General features: G+C 33.9%; 1 protein-coding gene across 1 annotated transcript in view; it reads left to right on the top strand.

The window, feature by feature from the left end:
* PUDP (pseudouridine 5'-phosphatase) overlaps positions 1–5,193 on the top strand; it is a gene marked incomplete at both ends in the record, with an annotated part of 61,364 nt that extends 56,171 nt beyond the window's left edge. Inside the window, one exon of the mRNA XM_079540816.1 lies at positions 5,017–5,193. Coding sequence (XP_079396942.1) covers positions 5,017–5,193 — 177 coding nt within the window. The remainder of the gene's footprint in view (positions 1–5,016) is intronic.
* Between the last annotated feature and the right edge of the window lie 17,496 nt (positions 5,194–22,689).

The raw sequence follows: 22,689 nt of genomic DNA, 5'->3' as shown, positions 1-22,689 counted from the left end.
CCTATTGATTTGACCATGAAGGAGAAAAATCAATGAGGATAAGCAGTGAATTTATGGAAGTGCCATATATAATCCATAAGAAGCTTCAAACATAATACATAACATTCTGATAAAAATGTTTCTGGTCATTTGGAGACAGGATATAAAATAATCTTCTACTGTTCCTTCTCACTAAGCACAGAAAGAGAATGATCTAGTTCAGAAGCTGTAGAATGAACATTGGGATAATCTCTCAAAGGTCTTACTAGCCCTTTTTAAATCTATCTAATCGCTCAAAACTCTACTATTTTCCCTTTTTGTTTTGATTTAGCAGGAAGGGAGAATAAAATAGATTATTGGTCTTTAATTTTAAAAACTTTCATACACATACATAGAATGTGTGTTTATTTTCAGTCTGAGTACAATTTTTTCCCAATAATTTTTTTTTCCCACATGGTTGGAGAGTCATTCCATCTGTAGTTCCTTAGAAGGCAAGGTTATGTTAATTTTGTTCTAAAACTCAGTAAAATTGAAGGGTTTTTAAGTATTTTTTACCCAGTGAAAACCTTAACCACAGAATAAAAGGCAATGTAAGTGTAACAGTGATAATAGATAAAATGAAAACTGAAGTCCATAGTAGCTGTTTTCTGTGTTGCATATAAGAAAAACAATGTAATAATAATAAAAGAAAATGTTTAGGGGAAAGGGGAGAAATTAGCACACAGTTCCTACTCTTCTCATTCTTTCTTCAAAGATAATGCAGTATTTGTACTTCATACCTGTATACAACCTGTACAACCTTGACTCAAAGACAAAGCACTAAAATGTGTCTAAGTCCCAGTGTCTGCAAACGATTTCAGTGAGTTGAAAGGATCGAATCAGACCAGAACCAACCAAAAGAAGATTCTTTTAAGAAAATATGAAATAATCTTGTGCTCTATTTACCAATTTTTAAGAAGTTGAAAAATTTATTTTCATTTTTTCTTTGTAAAGCAATAAATGGTATTTTTTATTTAAATGTTTATTTTGCAAACAAGTTGCCTTCCATCTCTGGAGGCATTCAAGGCCAGGGCAGCCTGGTCCAGTGGTTGGCAACCCTGCACATAGCAGGGGGATTGAAACTAGGCGTTCATTGCAGCTTGTTCCTTCTGTTCTTAAATTTCGTGTAGGAAGATGAGGTAATGGTATGTTGTGGTGATAATATTTCTTTCTTAAGTAGAGTGATTATTTTTTCTTTTATGCTAGATCCACAGAGTGAAATATAAATTAATGTGCTTTGCTGCTTTCTTTTTTAAGCATCTAGTTCATTCCAAAGTTAAAATTATCCTACATTAGTGTGACCTTTTGCGAGATCTTATAGCAGTAGTATTTTTCAGTAACACAAGTTACAGAAAAGGAGCCAGAATCTCAGCTGAAATCTGTATAAATCTCATCTGTCTCTCTTGGTTGGAGTGATGCTGATGTTGCAATATTTATGCAAAACAGGGAAGAACTTGGCTGCTTTCACATCTCTAAATTTAGGATGTGGGTGGGCCAGGACAGTGAGCAGTTTATAACATCTCTGTGCAGCAAACTTAATAAATCCATTTTGTATGTGACCTCTGTAAACTTTTCATCATATATTAAAAATGTTGCTGTGCTGTTGACAATAAGTGTCAGTATGAAGAAAGAATGGAGGAAGACCTTGTACACTTATTTTGTTTCCCGAAATGTTAAAAGCACTATAATTATAGGTCATTTGCATGATTTCTTTGGTAATTAAGAGTTTTAATTGCATTTAGTTCTAGGGAATTAGTTAAGCTGTTCATTATGCATATTTCCTTACATAATCATCATCTCTTCTCATACACTGTTTAGTTACAGCATGGAAGTCAATTAAATCTTTTAAGACAGTAGAGAAGTACAATTCTTTGTATGACCTGGATTAGAAACAGTCTCTGAAAAGCCTTGATAATGCTGTTTTGTGCAACATTTAAGTTTTGTCTTCAAAAAGGAAAGCCTGTTAGGGCTTCATTTACTGTTTCAGGATGCATAGAGTTCTTAGGGTAACAAACTAATCTATTATTAGGAAAACCAATAGGCAGAAGTATGCTTCAGTTCTAATTGCAGCTGTTTCAGATTTGCATATTTATCGTACAAATACTGATCAACACTTGAAAATATCATATTGTTCAAACTGGAAGAAGAAAAGAAGGCATTTAGAGACTGTATAAATGAAATCAGCACAGGAGAGATTGGTTTAGTTCTGTTGGCTCACTGAAAGTTACTAAAGTTTGCTTTATAAAATGGAAGATAGAAAACACATTTTGCTTTTCCTTGTCTGACCCCTAGTTCTTGAAGATGTATTCATGGGCAAGGATCAATATTTTAAAAAGAAAAGAAAGTGTAAAGAAAGGGTTAACTCCTTCTGTCTGTTCTGATCTCTGATACATATAGAAATGGGATACACTTATATAGTGCATCTACTTAATATGTCTTGCAAAAGTGTTTTCTTTGATCATAATAAAGGTTTTACAGGTTGTGACTTGGTACTCTGAGAGCAGAACAGATAAACTCTGCACATCCTTAATCTTTCTTGATCAAAGAGTGTTTTAAGAAACCTAAAAGCAAAAAGACGGGGTATACTGTTGTATGTTCCCTTCCAATGCATCAAATCTGAATTCAGGCAAAAGTTAAACTAAGTTAATCTATTAATTATTTTCACCCAGTGAGTATTATTTGGTACAATCTATTATATTATGAAGAGAAGGATAAGACTCATCCAGTGTAGGAAAGCATTGGCTACATTGGCAAAGACCATAAAGAGTAGCCTAATGCATGAGAGAAAAATTAGTAATGAGCCGTAGTTTCAGTGACTGGAGGTTGTGGAGAGCACTGTACTTTTATCCCAGCATCAGTATTGAATTACTGAAATGATTTGTGGCAATATTTTTGATATTAGCAGTAGTAACACTACTAATAACTTAGCTAGTAAATACAGTCTGAATTACAGAACTGTTAGAAAGCATTGGTCAGCATAAGTCTCAGATATTGGATACTTGAATTGTCCATACTTTGGATTGTTTATGACCAAAAATTCAAACTTAAGATTGCATGACATAAGGAAGAGATTCTTTATTTCATGCTAGAATGAACTTCAGAAGCATAATGTTTTATTATATAAATGTTCGAACCAGGTGATCAACCTGACTTTGTATGAGTTTTTCACAATCCAGTTGAACTGTGTGTGTCTTTGTAAAATTATTTTACATGTGTTTTAAATGGTTCCTTAATGTCATTTGCCTTATTCCATGCCTTTAGTTATGGTCCTCAGCTGATACTAACCTCAAAACTTACACTGTATGCTTACTGTCTTCTTTCCTTCAGCTTTTGCTGACAGAAAAAACATTATTTTCAGTGTGACTGGTTACTGACTTTTTTTATTTATTTTTTTTTAAATAGGGTTCACTCTGCCAATATTACACACTCTGAAATATGCAAGCATATTTCAATTTAATTCAATTAGTTCAACTCTTCAGTACTGTATTTCATGTCTAAATAATACTTGTGTTTTGCTAAAATGTACCCTACCCATATAGTAAGGAAAAATGAAGAATTCTATGAAGTGGTGCACTGGCCAATTGCAAAAACTCCAGTATTATTCAGATACATGCAAAAAAAATTGAGAGGACAAACTTTTCAGCACTTTAGTTATTCTATATCTTAATATCTTTGAGGTCAGTAAAAATATTGTGGTGGAGGGAAGTATGAAGAAGTATTATCTATCAAAATCTAATTTTATATCAGATGCTGAAGTAGCTTTATAAATTTTACTTAGGCAAACCAAACAGTACTGAAGGTGAGATTGTACGTTTGGTAGTCATATTTATTTTTAACGAATATTAATTACTATGTAGTTGACTGAGCTCATGATTGTTGCTTTAAAGCACACATGAATATTTTTTTCCAATAATATGTGTAATTTGAAACTCTGAGAACGTACCTTTGGTTGTTTTCTTTCAAGTTTTTCCAGACTTTGTATGTTTCTTATATATGTATATGGATAATGCATGCTATATAAAGAGGTTGGATGTTTCATCTCTCTTACTTTAGTTAGTTTAATTTACAACATTTCAATTTAATAATTGCTAAAGTAATTAAACCGAATAGTATGAAGTACCTTTATGTTAGGATTTAAAAAATACTAAGATACTAAGTGCTTGCTTTTTTCAGAAAAGTCAATTTCTAATCCAGTAATCAAAAGCTACAGTATGTTATCCAGATTAGTTTAAATGCTGAAACAGAGAAAATGAGTGTAATTTAAAAAAAAAAAAAAGTATAGCCATTCAATTTGAAAAATACTGTATTTCTTATTCAGTATTGTACTGTTAAACTCAAATTTCACACAAACAATAATTATTTTTTACAACCTTCATTTCATGTTGTCCGTAATTTCACTACTCTGTGATTTTGACGGTTTTAAGATATGTTACTTTAACCTGACTAAACTGTATTCTCTGAAAGTAGCAGTCCAATATAATTGCTGATTTTCTTGTCACCATTGTTTTGAAAGAAATAAAACATGAGGCAATTAATTCAGCAGTACTCTTCTGACAAATAATTTCTAACTAACTCTCCACTCACTCGTAGTCCTAATATTGACGTAAGTACTTTAGTCTTTTCACCTCTCATATACATTGAGAAATGCAAAGTTGTAAAGTTGATCTTAGTTAAATTGCCTGCTTGTAAAGCTATGTAAGCACACGCTTAACTTTACACTAAGCCTCTGCTTAAATCTATTGCTATAAAAGAAATTTCTTAGAAACATCTGGATAATCAATTGTTGGGATTTGAATATGTGTGTTGATGCTTCTTGAATTAATTAATTAATTTAAGGTTAGTTACCTTGCAGATGTTCAAATATGGAGGTTTAGCCATGTTCTAATTAGGGATTGTCTGAATCTGTTTTATTCAGTATCATTCTTTATAAATAGAATATTGAAAGTTTGTAATAACATTATTCTTTCGCTTCTTTTTCCTTACTTCCTTGTTTCTCAGTGTCTTGTATTTGAAGATTCACCGCTTGGAGTCAAAGGAGCACTGGCAGCAGGAATGCAAGTGGTTATGATTCCAGATGAAAATTTAAGTCCTGATCTTAAAAAGGAGGCGACTCTGCTGCTCAATTCCATGGAGGACTTTAAACCAGAGCTTTTTGGTTTACCAGCATATGATTAATGCCTAATGTCTCTGTTCATAAGCTTGACTGGAGTTCAGGAAACCAGAATGAAATCTTGTTAAGATTTTATAATTGCTTTGTTTTGTCTCTCTTTCTTAAATCTAGAGCAAATAAATTCTGTTAAAACTGTGTCTTCCACATTGTTCTAACCTTTGAAAATTGACTGAAATATTACATATTTGCTCTCATGATATATGTGAAGTTAAAACAGTGTTTCATCTTCTAAAGTGATCCAGCTTTGTTCTCTGTACATCATAATGTTTTCTGGGAATATTATGAAACTATTTAGACAATTTATTGTAATTACATTAGAAACTTCTTGTACTGTTCCCATTTGAATGGCTTACTGTTTAGCCTTGAACCAGAAATCTGTTCTGGATTGGCTTATATCACATTACATTGGTTTTGATACAGTTATCACTATTAAACGCATCCAGTTTACCATTTCCTCATCCTTTGCTTGCCTGTCTATTCCCCTTTGTATCCTCATAGTTTATTTTCTATTTTTTTGTTACACTTCCTCTGTGGTTTTGTTTTGTTTCTTTCTTTCCTTTACTTGGATTTTTTTTTCAGTTCCTGGAGGGTTTGACTTGCAGAGGTCCCTTACAGCCTTCATTCTGTCTCTGACCTTTGGGTCATGCCTGCTATAGAGCTATACAGGGTTACATGATCCTTCTATTTAACCAAACCACTTTTCATCTGCCTCTTTATATTCTTCCTGTTTTCCATGTTGCCATGTAGCCTTCCCTTCCATTTGTGTGAGAGGTATTCATTCTATCTTTTTGTTTCAATCTTGATAAAATTATGGCTTTAGCTCCTACACGTACAAGTAGCTTTCTCTAGGCTATCTCAACTTTTTTGTTCTTAATTTATTTTTATTGGCAAAAAGCCATGTTTTCTGGAGACATCTTTAATATCTATTTTTAAATTGTAGAAATTGTCATTTTGTTTGATTTAAATATTAAAATTTATTTTTATGGCGAACAGTTTCCACAAAATGATCATTTTGTCATCTATCCTTATTAATTCTATGTGTTTCTGATATCTTGGCAGAATAACAGTAAGGACTGAGTTAGAAAATGCTATACATACAGACAGGTTTTAATGGAATCCAAAGTACGTATATATTGTGGTGGAAGCAATGCATTTTTTTTTTCTAAAGAATTCTACAGTGGGTGGGTTTATAACATTTATAAATTTAAACATTTAAAAACAAAAAATCTAATTGATTTTTCGTAATATACTCCAAAATTCTGGTAAAAGACTTGTTTCTGTAAAAATAACGAGTGTGATGTGAACTCCTTTGTGTTTGGTTGGGTTTGGTTGGTTGATTGTTTAATATCATTTGTTTATCTGTTCTTACAATTCTTTTTCCAGACATTTTCTCAATTACTGCTTTAGGTAGAAAGTTTTTTGGTGAAAACAAAAGTAAAAGAATCAGAGATGCTCCTGTGCTTCGCATTCAAATTGAGTTTCCTCATGTTTTTGTTTTTTTTTTTTTCCCCTTCAAGATATATTTAAATTAAAACAGAATTACAACTTCTACATAGACTGATACAGTTTTCTGCTGTTGTATTCTTTTCATGCCTCAAAGAATTCAGAAATTTGTATTCCCTGTAGCCAATAAAATATGATCTGAATGGAACTAGATGATCTTTAGAACATATAGTATAATATTTTGCAGTGTAATGCTTTTAATGGAAGGATCTGGAAGCTTTTTTTTTAAGGGAAATACTGTTTTGATGTTGCTATTTTGTGTACTACATAATTTCTTTAAGACCATTGTTATTTGCACAGAGGCAATAAACCATTCTCTTCAAAATAAATTCAATTTCTGGGCTTCTCAGCCAGATAATAGAAATACAGCTATATAATTCCTTTGTTATTTTCTGTTGTGCAACACAAAGTGTTAATGTTGTGCAGTAATGCTTAACATTCCAGTATAAAATAGGTGCCTGTTGGGATCTCCTTTTTTCGTAATTACTGAATTCCAACTGGGAAGTTACTACATAGAATAAGCAATAATAAGTTGCAATTAGTACCCTAATAATTTTCATAGTTTGGCATTTGTTTAATTCAACTGGAGAGATTTAGAAAAAAAGAAATCTGAAGTGCTCTTCATTTACAGTTTACTTTGGAAGACATTGAGGCCCTGCAGCGGGTTCAAAGAAGGGCAACAAAGCTGGTGAGGGGTCTGGAGCACAGGGCTGATGGGGAGCGGCTGAGGGAGCTGGGAATGTTCAGTCTGGAGAAGAGAAGGCTCAGGGGAGACCTCATTGCTCTCTGTAACTACCTGAAGGGAGGTTGTAGTGAGCTGGGGGTCAGCCTCTTCTCTCATGTAACTGGTGATAGAACTAGAGGGAATGGCTTCAAGCTGTGCCAAGGGAGGTTTAGTCTGGACATTAGGAAATACTGCTTTTCTGAAAGAGTGTTCAGGCACTGGAATGGGCTGCCAGGGAGGTGGTGGAGTCATCGACCCTGGAGGTGTTCAAGGAATGTTTGGATTTTGTGTTGAGGGACATGGTTTAGTGAGAGCTGTTGGTGATAGGTGGGTGGTTGGACTGGATGATCTTGAAGGTCTTTTCCAACAACCTTGGTGTTTCTCTGATTCTGTGATTCTGTGAATGAACTGCCATCAAAATCCTGCATTCTTTTAAAGATGTTAAGATTAATAATCGATATTAGAAAATCAGAATTATTTAATCATGATCACTGTAATATCAACAGACCCTGTAATACTATTCTAATAAGATCATCTTTTACTGAGAATTCAGTGAGAAAACTTTCACTTCTTAGCTGCACAGAAAATCCTGTCCTGTGCAATTACTCTGTTGTGCATTTAATATCCCATCTGGCAGTTTTCATTAAGATTATTGCCCCAGACTGAATTCAGTGAACCTGAGCCATGTCTGAACACATTCCTTTTAGTAAAATTCTATTCCATGTACCTTACTGCTTGCAGTTGACCAAGTTCTCACTCCTCTGCTGAATCCATTGACAGTTATTAAAGCATCTGTGTTGTCATTAGCTTTTCTCCTGAGTAAAAGAAAAATCAAAAATGTACATGAAATTCATTTTTTTCAGGCCTAGCAAAACTATTGTCATCTCTGTCATATGATAGGTAGATATTCATGGCAGCCATAGCTGACTGTAGTCTGCCTAATGACCCATATACCAAATATCAGCATATGTTTGTATATATTTCTATATCCATTTTTTGTTGGATTTGTGGCTCTGTAGCTCAATCATCTCAACAACATCTGTTCAGGAAAAAAATAAAAATAAAAATAAAAAAGATTAAAAATTTGGAACATTTCCCTTCCTTCCATCTGCTGTTTTCCAGATGAAGTCCTGTTTTGACTGAGCTAAAAAAATTTGTACCAGATCCTGGCTACAGATCATGAGGACATGTGAGCAATCAGGACATTTTGAATGCTCCATCTGTGTTTGTATGAAGAGCACTGTTAAAAAATAATTCCCCTCCTCCCCCCCAAAAAACCTGTCCTCTAACTCAGCAAGCAGACTTCAGTTCCAACAAATGCTTAAGTACATGCTTATTTCTTTTTCATTAAGCATTTCTTTTTGATTAAACGAGTAGGCCCCAGCTTAATTTTGAGGACACATTTATTTCTGTTTCATTTAATACTGAATATTATTTATTATATTATATAATTATATTATATAATTATTTATTATATACTATACAATATGTGGTTCTACAGCCATATCCTGAGAAGTCCATCCTCCAAGAAATAAAGGCAAAATTTCATGATCAAGATTTTGCCATTGGATAACTACAGCAAGATGGAGCTATGTTTAACCAAGAAAGTAAACATTTCATTTTAAAAAGAAAAAAAGCAAACATCCATAATCTGTGAAATGTTATACGAGAACTTAAATTCCTTTCTGCATCATAACTGAAGTAAGTTTTGCATGCTACTGGAACTCTATTGGGATTTATCCTAATAGATTTCTAGACTGCAAAGATATACCTAAATATATGTATCTTCAACTTTCATTGAATATATTTAGGTAAAAATTCATTGCATTGGAACAGCAATAATTTCAGAATGCAGTCTGACTTCTGCAAAGGTTGGCATTTGTGTTCTGCAAATAAACATTAGAAAAAGCTGAGATGTTCATTCCTCACTTGGATTAGATATCTTTCTAAATAATACTGTAGCTAAAGCACAGTAATCTCAACCCAGCATCAAATTAATGTTGCATATATTCCAAGAAATTGTCTTCAGCAAAAGCCAAACTAAAATAATTATAATAGTAATAATAATAGTAATAATAATAATAATAACAATAATTTTATAATATTATGTATTATATAATATATAATAATATATTATTTATTATATAATTTAATATAATTAATATATTTATTATTTTATTATATTATTTTATATTTTATTATATTATTTTATATAATTAATTAATAATAATATATTTAATATTATATACATAATACATAATATTATAAAATTATTATTATTATTATTATTTTAAAAATAAAAAATGCAAGAAGCATTATGTTAAGAAGGAATTATTTTCCACTGTGTTAAAATATACCTGTATCTCTAACAGAATGAAACTTGAGATTTTCTTCAAGTATTGGTCGTTCATATAGAAACTTAGAAAAAAAATCTGCAATTCTAAGTGCCATATGAAAAAAAAAATAATTTACTTGTTTCTAATTTTCCTCTCCGTAGCTACACTGAACTTCCAGTGTTTTGCATTTGAGAAAATAGAACACTTTTTTTCCTAGTTAGTTGGAAGAATTAGAAAGACTGTAATGGAGGAAAAGTAACCCTCAATACATTCTGTCCCAAGGGAAATTTCATCGTCAACAATAGATCATGCTAACCTTCCCTTTGGCTGATGCTTTACAAATTGTGGGTTTAGTCATCTCTAAAGTGAAGAACAGAAGGAGAAAGTGGATTTAAACTGAAGTATATGCCATAAGTTCTGAGCACTCAAGACCCTGCCTCAGCAGTAGAGCTCACTGATTGTGCTGCCAGCTTTGTCTTCACCAGGTATTTTAGTGCCATAAAAAATTGACTTCAGAAGGCAGAGTGTAGAAAAGTATCTTCTATAACGTGTTTCTTCGAACAAAGAAAGTAGAACAGTTGGAATTCAGAATCAATGAAGATACATAAATAATCTTTAATGAGCATCAGAGCACAAGAAAATAAAATAAATTAAAAAAAAAAAAAAAAAAGTATCATTAAAGACCTTAGTTCTGATGATGACAGAGTGTGAAAAATAGTTTCAGTTTTGACTTTGAAATTTTGAATTGGTCAAACAACTATGAAATGGAACAGTATTTAATCATATTTAAAGGGAGTTTATAAACATGAGGTTTATAAACATTTTACAAGGGTAAATAGTGGTAGAACAAGGAGTAATGGTTTTAAACTAAAAGAGGGGAAATTTAGATTGGATGTCAGGGGGAAGTTTTTCACTGAGTGAGTGGTGAGGTGCTGGAACAGACTGCGCAGACAGGCTGTGAATGCCCCATCCCTGGGGGTGCTTAAGTTCAGTTTGGATGGGGCCCTGGACAATCTGATCTAGTACTTGATCTGGCAGTTGGCAACCTCCCTGTGGAAGGGTGGCTAGAAATTGGTGATCTCTGAGGTCCTTGCAACCCAAGCCATTTTATGATACTGTGATGAAATGTTTCTATGATTCTATTATTCTATGGTTTTATGATCATCCTGAAGACATATGAAGGAAACTACTTCATACTATTGTTCTCTGTCACATTTACCTCTAATTCCTTATTGAGGGAATGAAATCATCATTTCTTCAAAGTCAACAACATTCCTATTGTAACTAAAGCAATTTTCTCATAGAAAGGAATGTTGGAAGAGTTTTTGTCATTCTTCTATAATATCATAGTTAATTTAAAAAAAAAAAGTTTTCATTTAATTCTTATTTCACAAATTATTTCACAAAGAACAGGAATACCATACAGCCACCAACTTCTCCTCATTTAGAAGAAGGTAGAAGTTGGAGTACAGAGGCTTAATTAAGTACCTATAGATTTGAAAAAGTATCTTCTTGATGTCTTGCTAGTAATTTAATTAGTTGCTACTATGTACTTAACTGATGAATGGACAATGTGACTTCAAAATAGAGATTCTTCCTACATTCTGTGAAATTGCTTAAGGAAGTGTTTAGTAGAAGATGGTGTAGATCTGTGACTGATAGAAAAATGCACTCAGCTTGTGCTCCTCAAACATAGATGCAACTTCGTTTGGAAAGTTTGTAAATATGGTAGTTCCAGAGAAAAGTTCTATTTCTAAGTACTTTTCCCAAAGACATGGTAGAAATGCACACAAGCAAAATGAAGACTATATGGATCAACTATTTTGAGCTTCTTCTGATTCCAGGAGGAAGTGCCTGAGACCATGACAAAAAGAGGAAGAATTCCTCCAATGTTAATGAAAGTATGTTTGGCATAACAAACATCTTTGGTATTTCAGATACACAGATTCTATCTTTGTACACATGGAACAAGATATATGCATTGCCTAATATTTTTAAAGGTAAGCAAAATATACAAAATGCATTTCAGCTTCACTTGCAAAAAAAATTATCTTTATACATTGCTGGAAATACAAACAAGCATCTCTGTGACATGCCTGTACAAAGCTAAATCTTATTCTCAGTGGTTGCCTGCCCACAGCTTCCCATACTCTTTAGTTAGTCAGTTTGAACACTCAACATCTCAAACACTAGACCATGGTAAATATGCTTAAGAAAGAGTGCTACAGTGGAAAAATAAAATAAATAAAAATGTTTCATCTTTTCAGAAAATGTTGAAGTGTTGTGTCTTGTGAAATGTCTCTTTGCTGTGGCAGAATAATTTCAGCAAAATGCTTTTATCACACAGGCAAATTTTAAACATTGAACTTTCTACAGAGTATCCACAGAGATGGGGATGACATACAGAACATTACCAACAGTGCCATAACAGAAAAGAAAAAAAAAAAACATAACAAAAAAAGAATAGATAAACCAGATGAGGGAAACATAATGTTAGCCTTTGCTAAAATACTATCTTGAATCAAAAACTGCAAATGCTGTGCAAACTGTACTGAAACATTTTATGACTGTGTCTTCATTGCTTGGATATGATCCAAAAATGCTCTTTTTTTTTTTTTTTTTTTTTTTACTTGAAAAATAGGAAAGCTGATTAAATCAAAATGGATTACTTGGTGGCTTATGACTGCAGTCTTGTAAACTTATTGATTATGGCCCTCAACATTGTTCTTATTGATGCCTGCATCTGAAACATTGTAAAGCCCATGGCATACACCTTCATCAGAACGAAAAATTAGGAAAGTGACTGTGTTTTTCAGTGCAATATGAGACAGCAAAATTTGGTGGAATTGTTTCCCTTCTCTGAATCAAATCATACTCTAAGGGATTTTATTAATTATATAATCTCATTTTCTATATAATAACGATTTAACTGCATTTTTAGGGCGTATATTAACTGAAATTTGTAGTTGAAAGTAAATTTATTTGTCTGGAATCTACTAAAAGCACTGCATACCTATCTAGTCAAATTACTTTCAATATTTTGTGAGTATGTTTGAAGAGAGATAGTGAAACTGTGTATGGGGCATAGATCTTTTAAACTCTGATTTTCTAGTGAAGACTCAACTGAATTAGCAGTGGCATGCAAAGCTCTTCTACGAAGACCCTTCTTACATCTTCCTGAAAATTGTTGGTGCACAGCTGTCATTTGTGCACTTCTTGAAACCATTGCTATACCTGATAGAAAATTAATTCTCCTTGCAAACGCAGCAGAGAGTGCTTTATCTTTAGTGATGTTCATAGCTGCCTGAAATCTTGCTGAAGAAAACTGAACTGCCAAATCTACTAGCTCTGCAAGACAAACAGCACTTGCTTTCTTCAGCAAAGTCCTTATGGCATAGCAAAGTCCTTATTTTCCCTCCAGCTTTGATAAGATCCTGTTAATTGCAATCATAAGAAACTGCAGGTTAATATTAATATGCATATTTAGATTAATATGCCAGTCTCGTAAAGCTGTTCATTACTACCTTTGTCTATTATGACACATCAGAAAGAAAGCAATAATCTCTCTGAATAATACATCTGCAGTATCAGTAGAGATACCAGCACTTGCCCTACTTCTTCTAGTAACAGCCTTCATCAGTTGAAAGTCTAAGATAACTGCGTTTCACCAACACTTCAAAATGATGGACTTGTGCTGAATTCATCCAGAATATTGAATATATTGCCAGAGAGGGAATCTGTTTTTGTGTGAAGTCAAGATGCAAGGAAACTCCTCTTTGGGTCACTGCAGCTACACTTTCACAGAATCACAGAATGGTTTATGTTGGAGCAGACCTCTGAGTCAGCCATCCACAAAGTAAGGAAGAGCTTCCTGATGTCGAGTTACCTGTTACTAAATGTAACTTACCTGTTGCTAAATGTAACCTTCTGGAGAGTGGTGCAGAACTGTGTCTGATATCCATTAAAGTGGGCTTGATTGTATAACTCCATAGCATATACAAAATATCTTTAAGTACTATGCAACAGAGCCTTTAGCTGATGATACCCTAGTCACCTGAACATTTCAAAGTCTGTGAAGACTGTCCTCACTCATGAGGAATGTGGAGGTGAGGGAGGAACTATGCCTGTTTATGCCATCAATTAAAAAGCAGCACTGATACTAGTTATTACAGAAAGAAATCTTGCAAAATGGAAGGTAAATGATAGTGGTTTTCTCTCCTCATGTGTGAATCCTCGAGATCCTGCAGGAAGAAAATACACTGCTTGAGGTTTTCTTTAATTTTGTTTTATATTTATATAGGGAACAAAGATGTAAGGGAAAAAAAAAAGAAGAAAAAGAAACAGAAAACTCAGATCTAGACATCAAATAAGAGAGAGGAAGAGAGAGATGTATTTGGGAGTACTTCTTCCAAGCTGAAACTCCCTGGGCTTTGAAAATACAGGATGTTTCTAGAGTGACATTTACCTAAATTACCAACCTTCTCCAGGATGTGGAAATAAGACCTTATCACCATAAATTCTGCTATAAACAGAGAGGCTACTTGAAGGACTGAATATTTAGAATAAGCACCCCACTGAGAGGTTTGCATTCCCTTTTCCAGTGGTACAGAGCCAGAGGTAGACTATGGAGTCTGACTGTTTAACAAATAACATATCATAGAACAGTTTTATTCTCAGGACAGGATAACTGCATTAATATTTATCTTACTTTTATTAACTTTTACAGCTACCTACATCGCTATACTTCTATGACAGTGTCAGAATACAATCTAGTTATTCCGTAGATAATAGGGGGGTTAACGTTATCAGCTTTGAATTGCTATCATGACCACCCCAAATGCTAAACAGAGTGTATCTGTGAGTGATTTATATTCTGAGCATCTGAGATATCTACTCACAAAGGTGATTAGGACCATTCATGTGGGACTGTAATTGTTATTTGTTCCAATTTGTCTGTATATTTTTTTACAACTGCCTGCATTCTTAGCTATAATGGAAACCTTCCTTTCATTGACCCATCTGCAGTTAATTCCTTAATGTTAGCTTTATTGGTTTTTATTAAGTTGTCTCTTTTATGTGAGTATGAGTGGTTTTTATTTGTTTGTTTTATTTTTAATGAAAGCTAAGTGGCTGCAGAACAAAGTAATCACAGTATGCTCCACCAAAATATACTGTCTGAGACATGCTGTTTTCAAGCCCCAGTAAGTGAAAATTAGAGACTTCACAAACCTCTGACTCCAGGAGAGTTGGGTTATACTGGAAAACTGACACTGCCAGCAGTGATTTTGTTCTACAGTTAAATGTCCGTTCCACTTTGTGTCATGATGCTATGTAAATTTCATCAATACTTAAATAACATAAAGTAACATGTACTATATAATTGTACAAAGTAACATGTACTATATAATTGTACAAGTTTAGACAAAATAAAAAAAGTGTACTACAGACTTTAATGGTTTATGACAGTTCATGATACCATCTTCCTGCCTGGGTCAGTGGTAGTGATAAGACTAAATGGGTGACATACACATCTGTTGTTTGAGTCTGATGGCTAGAATGAAAGGAAAATATCTCTCATGAGATGTACAGGTAATTGCAGATCATAAAATCCTTCCTCTACTAAATGGGCCATATATCAAAAGAGTATATACAGGCAATTTCCTTTTAGTTCATCTTCCTCTCTCTCACTACCCTATTCTTCTCTCCCCTTTGCCACATACACATATCTTTTTTAACATGTACCAGATGCTAAATACAGAAATTATATATATATATTTTTTTCTCAGTTCCTAACACTAGATCAAGATCGAGACTTTTGACTCGATGGAACACTATTGCTCTTAAGGATTTTTCTTTGTAGATAAGAATTTATTTTTATATATATATATATATATATATATATATATATATATATATATATATATATATATATATATATGACTCTCATACTTGTGATTAAATGCCATCTTTGCTTCTGGGTTCCACAACTAAGGTATCTTTCCTGCTGCAGTCAAGTATAATTCCTGCTACAGCAGTTTTCAGTTCTATTAGATTTACATCAAAAATATTAAGATAAATTCTCTCTTCAAAGGTGTGAATGTGGAATAAATATCCTACTTGCCTAGAAAACTAAATAAGAAAGTATAATCATGGTTGAAAAATTATTCTTGCTGATCATTTTCCAGTATTTGAGGTTTATGCTTACATAAAATGAAAAAAATATATATTGCTATTAGTTTTATTCATTCAGGGAGCAAAATATTCAAATAAATATTTGACAAAATTTTAAACAATCTTTTCAAAAGTTAAGATTCAAAGAATTCCAAGAAACTACATTTATTTGTGCTTACACATTAAACAGACACCTTCCCTTTGAAATAAGATTATGATGTAAAATGTACCCAGGGGGAAAAAAAAATAAATTCAAGTATGAAAAGGGAAAAAATGTATTCTGCTAATTAAATAAAAAACAGAGATTTATTATTCAAAAGGTAACATTTTTCAGCTTACTAAGGAGTCCCTGGGGAAAAGAGATCTTTTTTTCAAAGAATCTCATCCTCAGATTTCTCACCACAAGCTGGCCTTAGTGGAACACATATCAGTTATGATGTTGAAGATTAAACTAATACGTGGGCAGCTTACCACATGCAGTCAAGGTAAATGACTAGAACATCATGTCCTAGAAGAACGTCTACATCATAAAACAACTGACATTAGTTCTGCTTTCCCAAGGGAAAGGAAAGGTAACAACAACAATGGGCAAAATGTGTGTATAACTCATGATTGCTCCTTCAGCATAGTGGAGCAATCAGCTGCTGCAGAATCCTTTCTGGTATCAGTAGCCATGTTCAGTGCTCAGAGCTCTTTGAACTGGAAAACCAGAACTGTCTGAGCATCCAAAATGCTTGAAGTAGAAAATTGTCACTCTTATAGAATTAAACTTGTTTCACGAGTCCAAAGCATAGCCACAAACTCTTTATAATAGTTCACTAATATTAGCGATTCTTCTTTTCGTTTTTGGTTTGTGTTATTTTCTTCCATTTGTACTTGCATTTTTCCATAAGCACACGTAAACTGTTAGACTTATTCAACTCCTCCAGTTGTCTGATTGCATGACTGATTACAGACATAAATCATTAGCAGACCTAAGCTGTGCAGATGAAATTAATCACAAAAGACTCCCCAAAAATTATAATTCTGTATGCTCAGAAACTCACAAACCTGAGCGGAAGCAAGTACAGATAAAATATTAGCTACACATTTGAATTTTTGAGAGAAAGTTTGCTTGAATATTATTATATAATCTTTTTGGTAATCAATTTGCAGTTAGTTTGTTTAATAAACATAGTATAATTTAATTAGCATTGGGCAGAAAATATTAAATTTACTCAAATTTTGTATTTTATCCTCATTCAAAATTATTTCATTTTTAAATTATAGCTGTAAATTTTACAAAGACAAACTTCTGATTAATTTAAAATCTAACACAGATCAAAACTTGCATTCTGTAATATAATAAGATAAAATGCTTATTTCAAGATCCTTTATCAAATGATAGCAAACAAAAAAATGGCTTCTAAATATAAAATACACAAATCCCAGGCTGCCCCATTCTGTTTTTTCCGCTTTCTCCCTATCTCTTTTTTATCACTTCAAATATGGAGATTAATCACTTGGGATTACTATGTGTGCTTCCTCTAATCAACAGAATTAGAAGTTGGCATCTTAGAATAATAAAAATACTTTGCCTATGTACAGTCAGGCAATTGGAATCAGTGCAGTCAAGCTATCTTTCTATACTGTGGATAGATGCAAGTTGTACATAGTCTTAAAGTGGCTGGGGAAGTTCAAGTGTCCATTGTGTGGATTTTGTTTCAATAGTTGATTATGCCCTTTTTTGATTTTGTTCCAGTGCACAATGGAAATAATAAAAGAAATAATAAACTGAGCTGCATGCAATTACAGCCATTCAGCTACTTGGTGAAATGTATTTTTCACTGCCTTTCTCTGCTAAGTCTTGGCAGTGGGCTACGGTGCCAGTGGACTTTGAGGAGGCCTTCTGGTAACCTTGCCATCCATGCCCGTCATGGTGAAGATATTTCAGCATGCTTTTCAACATCATGGACTCTAAGCTTCCAGGGCAGCAAAATCAGTGAGGGAAATACTTGGCTGATTCTATGTTTGGGTTGTGGCTTTTTTGTGTGTGTTTGAACACAGAATAAAATAAATTATAATGAATTCATAATAATAATCATTTAACAAGTTTGAAACTTTTCCTGTTACAGCATTTCTGTTCTCTTTTGCAAAACGGCCAGCTAATACAGTCCCATCATAGTTGATGATAACAAAATCTCCATTACAGAAGTTATTTTGAAGGTTGTTAAACTTCCTCCTCTTGCTTGGATCTACTATCAGCATGTCAATGTAATCTGTATCAAAGACATAACAAAAGTGTCAGAGGCTTTCTCTACACTCTCAATGTTGTATTGAAGCAAGGAGGACACTCAGGAAACATCTGGGAGAAAGATAAATGTAATGTAAATCTTCAAAAAACAATAAATAGAATAAACAATTTATTTGTGAGCCTGTCATCTTAAAATCAGTCTGGGAATAATAATGAAACGTAATACAAGACTGAATTTTTAAAAGATTAAAATTTAATTAATGAAAATCAGCATAGGTTTCTGCAAAACAGATCTTCTCTTGATTTATTAAAGTACTGTAATATTCTTTGATTTCTGTCACTGACTTTATAAGGCACAGTATACTGGTAAATAATGTAAAAGAATAAAATGTACATTCTATGTAAAGTCTATGAAAATAGTGCCTCAGAGTAATTACAAGCAGAATTTCTTGTTAAGTGGCTATGGATGTTAATTCTCAGGGATCAAGTTTTGGATTTAATCTGTTTAATGCAGTTATGAATGTCTTGGGGAAAAAATAATTACTGATACAGTTTTCAAGTGGTACACAAATTGCCAAAGGAGGGAAAAGGCAGGTGGGAGCAGACGAATGAAGGGGGCTGGATACTGGTACAAAAAAATCTCCACAGGCTACTATCTAGGCCTCTCAGCAAAGCATATGTGAATGCAGTCCATTCCCACAGGATGGGGAACTTTTCCTGGTAACCCATGACTCTGGAAATGACAGGGATCACACCAGATAGGTCTGTGCGAAGAGTTCCCAGTGGAGCACTAGGCATATCTGATAAGAACTGCAAAATCTCAGTGGGGGCACGCAGCAGCTCCATGCCCTCAGGTCCAACCATCAGTACAACTGAGCTTGTCTGCTACAGGCACACATGCACAGAGTACATGTACCATATATAAATTGTCTGCTACAGCACAATCACAGCACTCACACAAATTATGAACACTAACAATGGACTCATCCTGCTCCCAAGATTCTTGTCTGAGAAAGGTAGAGAGAGGTTTGTTAGTGAGAATATACACATGCCACATGGATTGTCTAGCAGCTGATTCAAACTCTTGGTCTGCCCAGAAGTTACTTCTGGAACCCAGTCTCCCCAGTTGCTGATGCCTGTACAAACTAGCGCTCAAGGCTGCCACCTCATTCAAATTACTCTTCACTTACCTGTGTACCTACGCTCACTCTGGCTTTTGGTGTCAGAGGCACATGGATCCCAGAGACCCAAGGTCTCTCTTTAAGGCTGGCACACGGTGTGACACACTCAGATCCCTCCAGCTGTTGGCTAGACTGTTGTACCAACACAGCTGCAGGCACCCAGACTCCCATACACCAAAAAAAAAAAAAAAAAAAAAAAACCATAAAAAAAATAATAATCATAAAATCATAAAGGTTTGATTAAGATCTTCTAGGCCCACCATCAACCTGTCACTATACCCATTAATGCATGTCTCTAAGTATTGCATTTACACTGTGAAAATAATTGGTAAGTGCAACTTAGCACTAAGGATGATCAGGAGCAGGATATAGCCAGAGACTGGTCCTTCTAACACCTTACCTCTCTATTTTCATACACTTGTTTCTCCACAGATCACCTGGATCTGTTTCTTCCTCTATACAACTTATAAAAGACTCCAATCCTAAAATTCCCTCACACCCCATAATATGTTCCATACCACCCTGAAACATACTCCAGCATTGACTTAATCAGATGAGTCTCATACTGAGGCAACAGGGCTGAGATTCTCCTCAGGCAGCCCTACAAACAGCTAGACAGACCGTCCCTGCCTCTGAGTCCTTGAGTTTCCACATGCATTTGGGTCTTTGTTATCTCACGGTCTGCAGGAATGGAACTTGGACAAATTGATGGCTCCTGTGATGAGCCTGGGTATATGTAGGAAGGGAGTGACCTGAGGTTCCCCACCTACCATCATCTCTCTGATCATCTTTGCGGGTATGTCAACAAGTTTTTATCACACAACCCAATATCTTCTATATGGGACTCAGCTACACATTCATATTCATGCAAGATTTTTTTCATGTTTATTATCCTTGGCCACTAAGCTGGAAGGCACTTGTCGCACTTTGGGTCTCCATTTGGCTTCCTCAGGGATAGGAATCCAGAAAGGCACTGGTGCTTAAGGGGAAATCTTTATGCACCGCTGCCTTGCATGAGAGGCAGAGGCACTGCAAACAGAAAGACTGAAGCCAGCTTTGTCCATGTGCCCAGAGAAATGTCAAGTAGGAGCAGGGAGTAATTGCAGGCTTCACAGACACTGCTATGAGAAAGGAAGCTCTGAGAAGGTCTTCAGTTTACCAGAATTTTCATAAGACTGTAGTCTTAATCTTGAAGCTAGAAAAATGAGGATTATAAAATGGACACGTGTGAACTCTATGTTGCTGCTAGTATAACTGGTCAGTCAGTGTCTTGAATCAACTATTTACTGAAATACCAAAATCAGAACGAGAAAGATTTTCTTTCCTCTCTAAAATACAAGTTTAATCCATGAAATAACTTATTCAGAGAAATATTTAATTTGATGTCATGCAGGAGATCAGATCTGAAGATCACAGCAATTTTATTTTGCCTTTTAATCTGTGCAAGTGGGTTTAAGTGAAGAGTTTGTGTAGCCTTGCTGGAAAAAATAATCCTGTCTTTCATCCCATTAAAATGTTGATATGAACATAATCTTAAGTCATTTCTAGGTCTACCAAGTGAAGTTGGTAACAAAAAAAAACAGCCAGACATATTCTTTCAAGCGTTTAATACCAGTTATGTCAATTAATCTCAAAAGTAATTCAGCTTTTTAATATTTTATTTTATTTTATTTTATTTTATTTTATTTTATTTTATTTTATTTTATTTTTTTAATTATTTTTTTTCTTAAAGAACAGTTTATCTGTCTACCTGGACATTCCTTATGACCATTACAGACATGTGGCTGTATCGTGAAATTTTCGTTAGAAGAAAAGATTCAGTTTTCCAAATTATGTTCAGCATTAAATCTCTTAGGAAACAAAGCTATAAGATACAAAATATATTTTTTCGGAATATAATAAACAAGACTTTTTATAGTTTATGTTTTTATTCTTGTCTCTGTAAAAGAGACAGAAATGTCCCTGCTTGCGAGAATGCTGAAAACATGATATAGCTATCAACTTCCTTTTTCTCAAGAAAAATAAGCCCTCGTTTTTTCAGTTTGAAGAAAGGAATTATAAGGTAAACAAAAAGGTCACCCCCATAGTGATCTCATGCAAACACTGACATAAAAGCTCCATGAAAACATTAACCCTTCGGAAGTTGTTTTAATTGGATACTAATAAAAATAGAAAAACATGACTGAAGTAGTGGTGGGGGACAAGGATTCAAGGCAGAATTATCTTTATTTGTTTTAAAAAATCTTAAGTCTATTATTTTTCTATTCTTTTTCTATTCCATTTCTCTTTCTATCACTATTAATGTCTATAGAATTAAAAAAATTATTACATGGTCATATCAGAATTGATGTCAGAGACATTCTGATATGCAACAATATTTAAATGTTTGTGGAGTGATGTCTACTCTTTCTAAGCTTTATGTAATTTATCACATTGTATTTATATTAATAAAGTTATTTTTAACTAGTTCATTACTTAATATAAGAAATACTATATATGTATATATGTGCACATTGTATAGACCTGTGTGTTCATACCATATTTCTTTCATATTTAATGCTTGTTGGTGATTTTTTTTTTTTTTGTAAGAAAAAGAATGGAAATCCAACCATCCAGCATTCCAGAATAAACATTTTCTTTTACCTGATTTTGAGCGCTAAAGATACTAATGGGAGAGTATGGAAGAAATGTAGACAGCAGAGAAGTTCACCTAGCAGGAAAGCTGTAGACTGCTTTAATGGAATGACCTTTTGTTATAAAAGAAGCTTCCCTCTTCATATCCCAGTTTGGAGAGATTTTAAGAGGATCACCTTTACTAACTTCTTTGTGCTACTGTGACTTCTGTCCTTTATTCCATCATGCATATCTTAGGTCCTTGTATAAATACTTGCCTCATGTATTTTAATCTGCATATTGTACAGAGTGTGTAGCACAGTTTTTCCACAGGAAAACTGCTACAAGGGACTAAAAACTTCAAAAGATTCTGCTGCAGGATTTTTATCCTCATTTTGATTAAACAAAAAATAATGTTCTGCCCTCACCAGTAGAAACAGAAAAAGTAATCATCTCTAGGGGACCCTCTCAACTCAACTGTTTTCCAGGCTCCTGAATTTGAGTTTACTGTTAATTTTCATGAACTCAGAACCATTACAGGATCTTTACTGAGGGCAGTTCCCATATCTGAAACAAAGAACCAAGATGTAAAGCTGCATGTTGACAATCACTTTACTTACTTTGTACTGGTATGAGGACCCAAGCCTTTGCTTTTTGATCTTTAGGATCTCAGTGCTCGGGTCATTTTCATTCGTAGAATCATAGAATACCCTGAATTGGAAGGGACCCATAAGGATAAT

The sequence above is a fragment of the Tetrao urogallus genome (assembly GCF_951394365.1).
Source record: "Tetrao urogallus genome assembly, chromosome: 1".
In the NCBI taxonomy this organism is placed as follows: domain Eukaryota; kingdom Metazoa; phylum Chordata; class Aves; order Galliformes; family Phasianidae; genus Tetrao; species Tetrao urogallus.
This window is presented reverse-complemented; position numbering and strand designations above follow the sequence as displayed.